Source organism: Oxyura jamaicensis, chromosome 2, assembly GCF_011077185.1.
Source record: "Oxyura jamaicensis isolate SHBP4307 breed ruddy duck chromosome 2, BPBGC_Ojam_1.0, whole genome shotgun sequence".
Classification (NCBI taxonomy): domain Eukaryota; kingdom Metazoa; phylum Chordata; class Aves; order Anseriformes; family Anatidae; genus Oxyura; species Oxyura jamaicensis.
This window is the reverse complement of record NC_048894.1, coordinates 33,678,564-33,690,810: the sequence shown is the minus strand read 5'-3', so window position 1 is coordinate 33,690,810 and position 12,247 is coordinate 33,678,564. Positions and strand designations below refer to the sequence as shown.

The 12,247-nt window shown below is 36.5% G+C and overlaps 1 protein-coding gene across 6 annotated transcripts in view; it reads left to right on the top strand.

The window, feature by feature from the left end:
- FAM126A (family with sequence similarity 126 member A) overlaps positions 1–12,034 on the top strand; it is a 43,758-nt gene extending 31,724 nt beyond the window's left edge. For 4 of the 6 annotated variants that reach the window (XM_035317114.1, XM_035317117.1, XM_035317116.1 and 1 more), the window contains exons 9-11: positions 202–289; positions 754–913; positions 7,486–12,034. In XM_035317114.1, the coding sequence (XP_035173005.1) occupies positions 202–289; positions 754–913; positions 7,486–8,042 (805 nt within the window). In that variant the 3' untranslated portion in view covers positions 8,043–12,034. Of the gene's footprint in view, positions 1–201; positions 290–753; positions 914–6,337; positions 6,633–7,485 lie in introns of all 6 variants that reach the window. The other 2 variants (XM_035317120.1, XM_035317118.1) reach the window with 2 other exon arrangements.
- Positions 12,035–12,247: the final 213 nt, after the last annotated feature.

The following is a 12,247-nucleotide window of genomic DNA, read 5'->3' as shown; positions in this document are numbered from 1 at the left end:
TAAGTAGCAGGCTTACTGGTAATAAACACAAATAATTCCACAGTTAATTAATTCCACAGTTAATTAATTCCACAATTAATAAACACAGTTAATTCCTCTCAATTGAACCTTCAAGGAATACTGTATTCTTGAAGGTCATGATCAAGAAGGTTCATCCATTGACGCAGATGCTTATTATTCTGAATATATTTACCTTTGCAGTTATAATGGAGAATGGGATCTGGCTCGTAAAGCTATGGATGACATTTTGTATAGAGCACAGCTAGAACTGTATCCAGAACCTCTGCTGGTAGGTAACATATTTCAACATTTTTAGAGTAGAATTAATAGTCTAGTAAGTCCTTCCAGTGAACATCGTGCCAGGAATCTAAATCTCATGAGGTCTGTGTGGCTGCGCTTGGTTATTTTATCGTCTTCCCTAGTGAATAAGCTATTTACAGTAGAACACTTCCAAATCTTGAAAGCTTAATGATAGTGCAGAAGTACTCTGAGGTTCATGATAAGTAATAGCCACATCTTTAAATTGGAGACTTTGTTTTAAATAGTGACAAGTGTTAAATATAAAATAATTCTAAGAGGTAATTGCAACCAGCATTCCTAATAACCTGTGCAAAATGGTAGCATACTTATCTGACCTTAAACTGGAATTGTACACAGTGATCTTCATGGAGTAATAAGAATCATATGATAAAAGCCTTCTCTAAAATTTTGATCTTCACGTTAAGAACTTAACTGCATATTTCCTCGCTCTAGGTTGCTAATGCAATAAAGGCTTCACTGCCTCAGGGTGCCATGAAATCTAGTAAAGAAGGCACAAGGTGCATTCAGGTTGAAATTACACCTACTTCATCCAGGATATCAAGAAATGCTGTGACTAGTATGTCTATCCGAGGGCATAGATGGAAAAGGCATGGTAAGAAACACATTTTACAATGAATTCTTAGCTTTTTACACCTGTTTAAAGTAGTATTGAGGATTTTGTCTTTGCGAATCTTCATTATTAATTAAATTGTCTTCAGTGAGCCAATGCTATACATTGGTTCTTTTTAAAATGAGATTCTTCCTAGGAACAAATTTAATCACATTTTTAAAATGGGCTTGGAGCAATGCTAAGATTGACCATGTACTACATGAAGCATGTCACAGTTGGACTTGGGTGCCATTTTGCTGCTGATGATATGAAAGTTGATGATATGAAAGCCTTTTTTAAAGGCTGCTGTACAAAGTTTTTGATTATTTAAAGAGGCTGTTCTCTTCTGAAGGGTAGTGTATGGCACTTGAAGCAAAACCACAAAGACTCATCTGTCTTAAATTATTTAAATAAAAATGGGACTTAAGGGTAGAGGGATAAATTACGATTTTTTTGGACAAACTAGTATAAGGGCTTCCCTAAAGTGAAGCACATTTCTGTGCTGAGAAGTAGAAAAAAATGGTGCTGAATATACTGCCAAAGGACAAACATTATATTCCACTTCTTCTACCAGCTTCAGATGAGGGAAGAGCTGCTGGACAAGAGATCAGAACTTCAGATTGCTTCCTGTGCTGGGCTTGTAATTGTGATGAAAAGCTAAGGGAGTGAGTGTAGATAATGCCTTTTTAATAGGTTCAATAAAGATTTGGAAGCAGTATCAGAATGAATTCTGTATAATATGTACTGTATAGACTTTTGTAGTAGTTAGGCAGTTCAGTTAGAAAAATACTGCAGAGTTCTGTGTCATAAAAGAACCTAGGAGTATTTCAGGTAAGTCTTGGAAATTATTTATAAATACGCTGGTAGAAGATGACTTTAAAATAGTGATAGAGCTTTCTGAGCTGTTGGTATTAGTGGTACCAATAGCGTAAGCTTTCGAAGGGGAGGAAGGGAGTTAAAATAATTGAAGTTCTTTTTCATTTAAAGGAAATAAAAATATTTCATTTATAAACTGTTTAAAACTGTCAGGTAAAGCTGAGGAACAAAGCAAGAGTGTCTTTCCTACTGGATCACACTCATAGCAAATCATTACTGAAAGCTGAAGACTGCTAAGGAACATTTTAGCCTTCAGTGTTTGTTTTCCTTTATTCAGGCTTATGTTTTTTAAGAAGGGAATATTGACCAGGTCTCAGAAAACTGATAGCTTAGCTTTTAAACTCAGATATGCCCTCCGAAGCTTGGCAGTTTTGCTAGCTATTATTTTTGAGTGGTTCTGATGTTTGTACAAAGTGGATGGGAACACAGATCAGGGATATTGAGTGTTCACTCATTCAAAGGAATTGAAAGTGTATTAAAATAAACATTCCCTTGCTCCTGCATTTACAGAAAAAATGAAATGCAAAAACCACTACAGAACTTGCTCTGGAACCATCCTGATGTAAATCCATTTTTTTCAGCAAATACAAGAATCTGGAAGCTTTTACAAATACTGCCTTCTTACAGGGGTGATACTTGGATGAAGTTCAAGAACCAGTGGGTGGCACGAGAGTGCTCTGCAGCAGATAACAGATGAAAGAGAAATAACAGTAGGATTCATAGAAATGGGGGGAAATGCAGTGTTTTGTGGAGCTTTCATATAAAGCAGGACAATTGGAGATAAACAGTGATAATCTAGCTGGTATGACTGAAGCAAGTCAGTATTTAGGGATAAGGATTGGAAGATCAAATACTAACAAGCTCTTGTCAACATTTTATTTGGGTTATTGGAAAAACTTTCTCTTGGTGATAAAGTATTTAATGAAGAAGAAGAAGAAAATCAGTTGTATTGATGAGGGGGGACAAAAGCTTGTACAGCAGATTTTGGAAATAGCAATAAATTTGAAGGCTATGTAAACATTAGGCTAGTTTAAAGGCAGAAGATGAATCTACAGCATTTTTGACTTACCGATTGGCCCATTATTTTGGTTTAAGTGGCATACATTCCAAGCATGTAGTGCTTCAGCTAGCCTAGTCAAAAAATTCATTACAAAATGCTTAAAAATAAATTGCTTATAACTGGAAGTCTTTTAAAGTCAGAATAAATATTCTCTGGATTTCAAAATTCCTAATAAAATTTAGTGCCGCCCAACCCTTGATAAAAGAAAGATGTGGAACAGATCCTCAGGGTGGGTGTAAAGAATGGCAATGCTTATGCTTACAGAAGCGTGTTTGAATTAAAATGAGTACTGGAGTTGTTAGAAATAGGATGACAAACCTTGTACCTCTTGACCACTATTCTCTCTTCCACAGTGACAAAGAAAAATATATTCAGGGATTCTATTTTTGTGCTTCAATATGAAATGAATTATATAATGGAGGATACAGCTAGATGTAGTTTGATCTTGCCCATTATGTGGACAAGATCTTACAAAGCAAAATATCCCTTGTAGGAGTGAGAGCAGTGATTTTCAATCATTGTCTATTTGTGTAAAATAATAATAATAAAAAAAATTAGAGCTGGTCGTATTTCCAGTTGTGAAGCATGTACTTTTTTAAAAATTAGAAAAAAAAAAAAAACAACAATGTAATACCAAAAATTTAAGGCACTAGTTCTTGCTAGCCTGTGTTAGAACTCTAGATTGGCGTCTGTTTTGGAAACAGGTCAACTTAATGCTTGTTTTTTTTTTTTTTTTTTTTTTTTTTTTTTTGAATCAAGCTGGTTTTGCCAATTTGGACTTCTGACAGAGGTACTAAATGTAAAGGTCATTTGCAAAGTGGATCTGTCTACTCAAATAATAGGATTTATAGACTTCATTGATATTAGCCATCCCTTAACAACAAATTACTTAGTGCTATTGAATTGGATTGCCCCTAAATTTGTAAAGCTTGAAAAAGAGGATTTGATCTAGCATTAGCTTTTTTCATGCATTCGTTAGTGTTTGTGTTTTAAAAAACAAATCCTGAGTGGCATTTATGTTTCCATTCAAAAGTAGAGGAAAAGCAAAAAAATCATAGAATTTATAAGGTGCACAAATATTTAAATGAGTGGCTGTTTGTGGAAGCTAGGGCAAAAAAATAAACTGAACACTAGCAATGCTTTCCTTGGTAATATAAAAAGTATCAAACTACCCCATAAAAGGGCTGTTGGGGAAAAACTTCTGTGCAGGTAAGAAAGATACCCTGATGTAACAGACTCAGTAAGAATGGCTGAGCAGGTGCTAGTAAGATGTATAACAAAAACAAAGATAGTGACTAGACAATAGACTAGATGATTTTTTCCCCCATTGCAGAAATTGACTTTCAAGTAGTGTACAAAGTAACATAAGTCATTGAATCTCCGTGGAGATAATTTTCTTACCATTTTTTCAGCAGCATTAGTTATTTAAGTAGTTACAACATTTTTTTTGGGGGGGAGGATCTGGAATGTATGTTAATTTGGGGTTATAAGCTTGATAATAATTCAAAATACTGACATTGTTGTACAGGAAATGCAGCTTGAGCTTCTGATGGTTAAAACTGAATTACAATCCAAATGGGCAGTTTGTTTGTGCAATCTGAGGTAAATGATGGAGGCAATTGTAATAGGGTAGATGATGATTGAGATCTCTTAAATTAGTCCTTAGCAGCTGGTAATCATGAAATTAATTTATCAAGGTTGGTTGTACTAGTCCTCGCATTCAGAAACACAACTCCAAAAGTATTTTTCTTCAAATGCTACAGCATATTTATATTAATTTTCAAAGTGGCATAATTACTTAGTTTTATCTGTACACTATTTAGCAGTTCCTTGTTTTCTCTTTTGCTACATTGCCTTGTACACTGGGTATTAATATCTCTTTCTCAAAGGATAGACCCACAGAGTTGTCCAGCTTGAAGCAGTATTATCTTCAAAACCAAATACTACGAAGCTGAAGGTTTGTTTTAGGTGTTCTTAAAAATTATAAGGATGGCGTGCTAATATAAGGAACCTTGATTGTGTAGCCTTATTCCTTCCAGAGGACTTGTAGATGCTACGGGAGAAAGTGTTAAAAAGAAGTTGACATACCCCAAATACTCTTCATTGATTTCCTCCTGTAGTTCAGTGTTAAACTCAGAAAGGTATATTACCTTTCATTAAAAGTAGTTAATAGAACTTAGCATAATTACATTTAATCTTTTATTTGAGTAAAACTTTTTTTTTTCCTAGTTCATTATTGTAGTGGTTACCCAGCTGTGGGAATCCAGCAATGATGGATAAAGTGCTGATACACAATAGGATATTGCATTTAGAAACACATGCCACTAAACAATAATTAAATATCACTATTACAACAAAATCTGTGATAAATTATTCCTCTGTTCCTCCAGTCTCTGCTGAGCCCTGGACTTCATGCACTCTGAATCTCCTTTCTTTGGAGCTGGGTGCTGCTAATCAGTGCTTTTCTGCCCTTGGTGGAGAAGGGGCTGACAGCGAGTTCTGTTCTGCCCTCTCCTCTGCCTGGTTTTTAGCTGCCAGTGAAGTCTCTGGGCTTGTGCATTTGGAGATCCGTGGATCCTGGGAAGAGGTGGTGCTGTGAAATAAGGTGGCACTGACGGGGGGAGGAAGGGGTTCGAAGATTGCTGTAGGAGAGGCACAACTGCCTCACCCCTGTGCAGTGAGTCCAGTAAGGCCAACGAGAATGTTGGTCTTCTCACTAACTTTCTGCTCCTGTGTTTTTAGAAAAAGTGCTATATTTGATAGTATGAGTACTGCAGTAGTTCACAGTGCTCAATTGCAATTCTTACCTTGTTACTGACGATACAAGACGTTTGCAAAAAGCGCTCTTAAAGGGAGTAACACAACTTTTAACTTGTATTTCATGCCTAATATCAGGAAAGTAGTGGCTAATAGCAGCTATTATTAATGCCATTTCCACTGCATAGTACAACTTGTTAGACAAATACTTTTGTTAATAGCTGACTAGTTAATTAAAAAGAATCATAAAAATTATTTTTTGCTGGTAAAATCAGTGTTAGCTCTTCCACTGGGGGACAGCGATGTCCATCCCTGCCAAATAACCTTCTACCCCAGAGACTTATTTCCCTTCTGTGGTGAGTGCAGACAGCACAACAGTAAGGAGCCTGGCTCTGCAGCACGCTGTACACTGCCTGTGCAGGAGCCCTCGGTGTGGGGGCCGGGGGAGGATCCCCTCCAGTTAAAATAAAATTTCAGTTTTGAAATACTGAGTGTGGGGTTTCCCAGTAGTATGTGGGTGCAGGCCAATAATCAGAAGATTGATGCCCAGCATTTAGAAATAAAATTCCATACTCACTAATATTGCTGATTAACAAGACTTTGACATGTGAACATCTGCTTTAATTCATAATGCTTTAGTCATGTTCCTGTTGTTTTTTTGTTTCATGTTTTGTTTCAGACATCTTTTGTGTGTTTTTTTTTTTTTTTTTTTTCTTATCCATCTTTAATTCTAGAACAACCAGAGAATGGTAATGATGCTACTGAATTGGGCAACTTTATCATACCTGAGATTAGTGTCACAAATGTGTCTGGAGAGAGAACCGGGAATGGGGAAAAGAGCAGAGCACTAGCAGAGAATGATGTTCAGCATATACAGGGAGTACAGGAAACAGCTACAGATCCTAGAACTGACAGCAAAGGCATGCCAGAAATCAGGAGGCAAAAATCTGTAAGAAAAATGATGGATGATGGAATAAACTCAACTGGCAGAGTGCAGTTTTAGCAGACCACTTGTAGCTGCACTCTAAGGTACCGCTGTTGACTGAAAAGATCACTGCTGCATGTTTGGAGAATTAAAGTATGCAGTTAATGTATTTGCATGCGTAATAACACAAATGCATGTATTGCACACAGCTTTGTCTGTGCCACAGACAATGATGACATACTTACAAGTAGACACATTTAATCTGGAGGCTGTATGCTGTGAGACTCAACACTTCTTTGATTGTATTGAGCATATTTACTGGATTTACAGATCCAGTGATCAATGGTATGAAGAATCAATCAAAATGGATGTGAAAATTAGCTCACTGTGTACCTAAGGTATTCCAAATTGGACTTTTCATGGTATACAGGAGATTTCATGTTCCATTGTGCTTGAGTTTCCAACTTAATACCACCAGACTTACGATGCAGAAGGTGACCTTTCAGTCCTAAGGCATTCTTGGGTTGCTTAATGAGCAGGTGCAGTATTGGGTTTTCTGGGACATCGATCACAGATCTTTATAATTAATCAGCTTTGCAAAATCATGTATTGGAGCACTTGCTCAAAATTAGATTTATCCTTTTTTTAGTTTTGTGTGGTATCTTCTAATATGTTTCTAATCTCCTGCATGAATTAACAATAATGCATTTTTTTCAAAATCACTACGAACTGAGGTTGTGGGCATGCTTTTTGATCTAGTTAATGCAGTATTATTTGCTGTAGCTTTATATCCTAATGAATCTTAATTCCAAAATGTAATAGGTAAGTGTTCTGTCTTCTGTGCTCTTTTCTTTTGCTTTATGGCTTCATGCTTGTAAATACCAAAGCCTAGTAATACTGAAAGTCAATAAAAGTGAGAAAGCCAAATGTTAATTTTTTTTTCTCCCTACCCCACAGGTAATACTGATCTAGGAATTGAAGAAGAACTGATAGAAGTATCTGAAACTGATGAAGGGTTTTACTCTAGGGCTGCATCTAGCACAAGTCAGTCCGCCTTATCTAACAGTGGCAACACAAGCAGCAAGAACCTTTTAGGGAAGAGCCAACGAAGATCTGGAGGAGGCAAAGCTGGAGGAAAAGAAAAAGAAGGAGAAACCTGCAGAGACCACTTGTCACGAAAACAAACTCAGAGAGCCCTGAGCGAGAATCTAGAACTTGTTTCCTTGAAGAGACTGACACTGACAACCAGCCAGTCCCTGCCTAAACCTGGTAGCCATAGTTTGGCCAGAACTACCACTACTGTGTTTAGCAAATCATTTGAACAGGTCAGTGGTGTCACAGTTCCAAATAATCGTGGTGGTGTATCTGGTACAGAGGCAAACAGGTTCTCAGCTTGCAGTCTTCAGGAGGAAAAACTGATCTATGGAACAGAAAGAACAGACCTTCCTCTTTTAAGCAAGCAACCTAACCAGCAGCGACCTCCTAGTATTAGTATAACTTTGTCAACAGATTGATATCATGAATTAGCAAGTATGAAAAATGAAATATGGAGTTGTATGCCAATATTGGTACTGTACAGTAAGCTCCTTAATGTGCTCTACATTACTTTCTCAAACCTCAAGCCCATAAATTCTTACTCAGCTCACATTTGACAATAATAGTGAATAGACTACAGTTTCAATTATTTTGCATCAACTTCTAATAGCTTGTTATGTTCCTCTTTTGACTCACTGTATTTATACTCCTGATTGCTTATGGCTTTGTGTGAAGTTTACAGCTTTACCAGATTTACAAACGTTGATTGTTCAGCCACTGGTCAAGATATCTGGCTTTTTACAAATGCACACCATGGGAACAAATAGATCCTCTTTCCCAGATTCTACTTTTCAATATTTCTTGTCATATGCAAAACTGCAAGTATTTTTTTATTATTATTATTTAAGAGGAGCCTTATGGCATGAGCATAGAATTTTGGAATGGCACTGTTAGGATATAAACACTCTTATGTGAGTCATGAGAAAGCTGTACTTAGATGCAAGGTTAAAACTGGAAGGCATTGGTCAGTGTGTGATGTTATGGATGGTTTTTGTAATGTTGGTCAGTATATACTGCAGTGTTCATACTTCTGTATGCCTATACGTGTCTAAGGTGTAGATGCATTTTGGAGTATATATGTATCTTTGCAACTGGGTCAAAAGTCACATGGTAGCAGTACTTGTGTACGGCAGTTCTTACCAACTGCTGTAATAGCCACTTTTCAGGCAACAAGTGTGACTGACTATGTATCCCTTTCGTACTTTTAAATAGCAAGCACAAAACTACTCACTGAAAAGTTGCCACCATCAGGAGTTACTACTTATGAGGAAGAGATGTGCTTATGTAAGGGCATTGTAGAAAATATGGTATGAACCCTTTGCACTGAATCAAACAAATCAGGAGTGTAAATGCATTTCACATGAACTTGTTACTTGAGACTAAGAGAATACTACCAAAGGATGTGTACTTTCAGTAACTTTCAAGCACAAAGGGAAATTATAATGTAAATATAACTAGCAGTGTAATTCCTAGTTTTTTGTATCTATTATTTTTCTAGTTAGAAATTCTAAAAGAACAACATGTTCAAGGTTACTTAACCTTTAACCTTCAGTCAGTTGGTGACCTTGTTTGATACCAACTTTTATAAGCTTAAGACTTCGATTAAAAAATGAACATTAAAACTACTTATGCAGAAATTTGGAGAAGCAATAGCAGACGAGCACTGCAGTGGCAGTGAGTATCCGAGAGACAGCGTATTATTGTGTGTGCAGAATCAAGGTGAGGATCTAAAGCACAGTCATTCCCAGCTGTCCAGGTGTCTGCAGCTAGTCATCCCTTTTTGTCAAGAACATAGAAAGACCTTGTGACAGACCAAACACTAAAATTCTAGGAGACTTTTCTGTCTGCCTGGAGATAAGTTTAGGTATACCTTTTTTACTTATACTGAAGCACAAGTAACTTTTAAGCAGCTAATGTTATACAGGCTTATAGCTGGTTAATTAATGAAAAGAGATAAGAAGACATAGGTGATAGGGTTAAGTTGTAGAATTCTACTACTTAGACAGCAGACTAGATGTGTACATTTCTTAATATTCACTAAAGCAGCAGAATAGCTATGTTGGTCTATAGATGTTTGTCTTCAGCTGAGAGCCTGAGCTTAAATGAATGTGCCACACTTCTTGTATTCTTCAGTTTGTTGTGTGACATTGTTTTGTTTTAGTAATGCAGTATTTCACCTTACAGTGAATGTTTTGGTAATTGTACATGAAAATTTACATTCCCATTGTATAAACAAGAAGCTTGTCTTGTTTAGTGCTTAATACTTTGGCCAGTAAAATAAACTGGTATATTTTTTTGGAAGTTACATACTTTTGTAAATACTTAATACAGCAGAAAAATTTGCCTTTTTTTTACCCCCTCCCCCCCCCCCAAATACACATTAGATGGCAATGTGTTTGTTTCAGATTGACTAATATATGTGGTTGCTGGAGCATGCATAATGACAAGCAATGGAAAAGTTTCAGGCAGCTGATTGCAGACGTTGCCTAGAAGTACACATACCGAATGCAAAGCTCTTCCTTTCCTTGAAATTTTTATTAGATGTGATGAAGAAATAACCTGCAGAACTTAGGGCTGCCTCCTGATCTGTTCTTGCAGTGTCATGTTTAACAACACTGTGGAAACCCCTTACAGTAACTAAAATAGAAACACAAACTGGGATAGATGAATAAAATTGCAATTGACAAATGTTTGTTGTGACAGTATTATTTATGAGGTAGTGCTAAGAAACTAGCACTTATAAGTACTTCTGTTGGGTTTGTTTCATTTAGTTCATGATCCTTTCAGTTATCTCCACAGTAGATACTGTTTCAAGCTGGGTGTTGATGTCGAAGGTGTTTATTATACTTGGAAGATCTGGCTTCTTCAGCTGTAAATCATTGGAATTTTGAGACAACTAAAATGCCATAAAGTGTAGATACATAACATGTTTGCAATGCTGTTGGCTACAAGTCAAACAGTGTTAGTTGATCCTTTTATTTTATACAGCTAATTATTCTAACTGTGCTCTGGCTTGAATCCAAAATAGAAACTGTCATTGGTACAACTGAAATTATGTAAGGCTTTATACTTCCTTTAGAAAACGGTAAAAAAGAAAGTTTCTTGGTACCAGACACTGCTGCTTCCATACATGTGTGGCGTTGTGTAGATGTGTCTGTGTTAGTCTCCGGAGCAACTCGGAGAATGAGCATGTTTTTGTGAACTGACATCACACTTCAATACTGATCTAGTCTACAGAATTTCTTTACTGATGTAAGTAATAAATCTTTCAGCTGTGTTTCTTTCTTTTCTTCAAAAGTGTGGAAAAAATGGGGATGGGGGAAGAAGGGCAGAATTACTTGTTGTCCAAATGTGCATTGTGCGTTCTCCATAAGACACGTTGTGCTGTTTCCAGTGCAGAACTGGAGGGGTTGGGGCGGGAAGCATAGTTATTAATACTTTCCCAGTGTTTCCAAAACTTGGAGGGCCTTGGATTTGGAACACCATCTACTCATTTTATACTGACGGAAGGAAAGCATGTATTAAAGAAGCAGAGGTCTTCTAACAGCATAGGGAAAATATATGAAGACATTACATATTGTAGTCTACCCAGTAGTAGGTAGTTCTGATGAATACACTCCAAATGTCACACACAGTTGCAATGTTCTGCTGGAGAAAAATGTTATGTAGGAGTGAATCATCTCAAATTATAATGAGAGAAGTTGTTTAATGCTGACATTTATAACTGACCTTACTGCTTTAAATCAAAGGGAACTGTTTGCGATGGTGGCTTTGAAAAGAAACGTTTTTGAAACTCTTGACAGCGGGATAGAATTGTTTTTGTTGTGAGAATCTGTAGCATTTGTGCAAAAAGTGCATGACCTCTAACCAGTTGATCTAGAGCTACAATGACTTCTGACAGGGAATGTTGAATTCTCTTATATACCTGACAGATTCATCAGGTACAGAAATACATAACTTTTAGCCACGCTTCTCTCTAAGTAGGTCTCTGCTGATTTCTATGAGAATTTTAGAGATTTCTAACTTAATTGTCTGATAACTTTTGTCACAGTTTGAGGCTTACAATGCTATATATAGATGTGTTATATATTGATACTTGTGTAATTCTACTTCTAAGACAGCAGAGTAGATGCGTACATTTCTTAATATTCACTAAAGGCAGCATAATAACTGCATCAGGTGATAGATATTTATCTTCAGCAGTCTGAGTTTAAATGAATGTGCCACGCTTTCTTATATCCTTCAGTTTGTTGTGTGACACTTTTGTTTTAGTAATGCAGTATTTCACCTTACAGTGAAGTGTTTTTGTAATTGTACATGAAAATTTACATTCCCATTGTATAAACAAGAAGCTTGTCTTGTTTAGCATTTAATACTTTGGCCAGTAAAATAAACTGGTATGTTTTTTTTTTTTTGAAGTTGCATGCTTTTGTAAATACTCAATACAGCAGAAAAATTTAGCCAATTTAACATTTTTTTATTATTATTTTTATTTTTTATTTTTTTTTAACAGGTGTTGTTGAAATATACGTTAGACAGGGTATTGGGTTTTACTTGGCAAGGACTTGCTAGCATGGGGCTGCGGGGGTGGCCTCTGTGAGCAGAGCCAAGCAACTGCCCCATG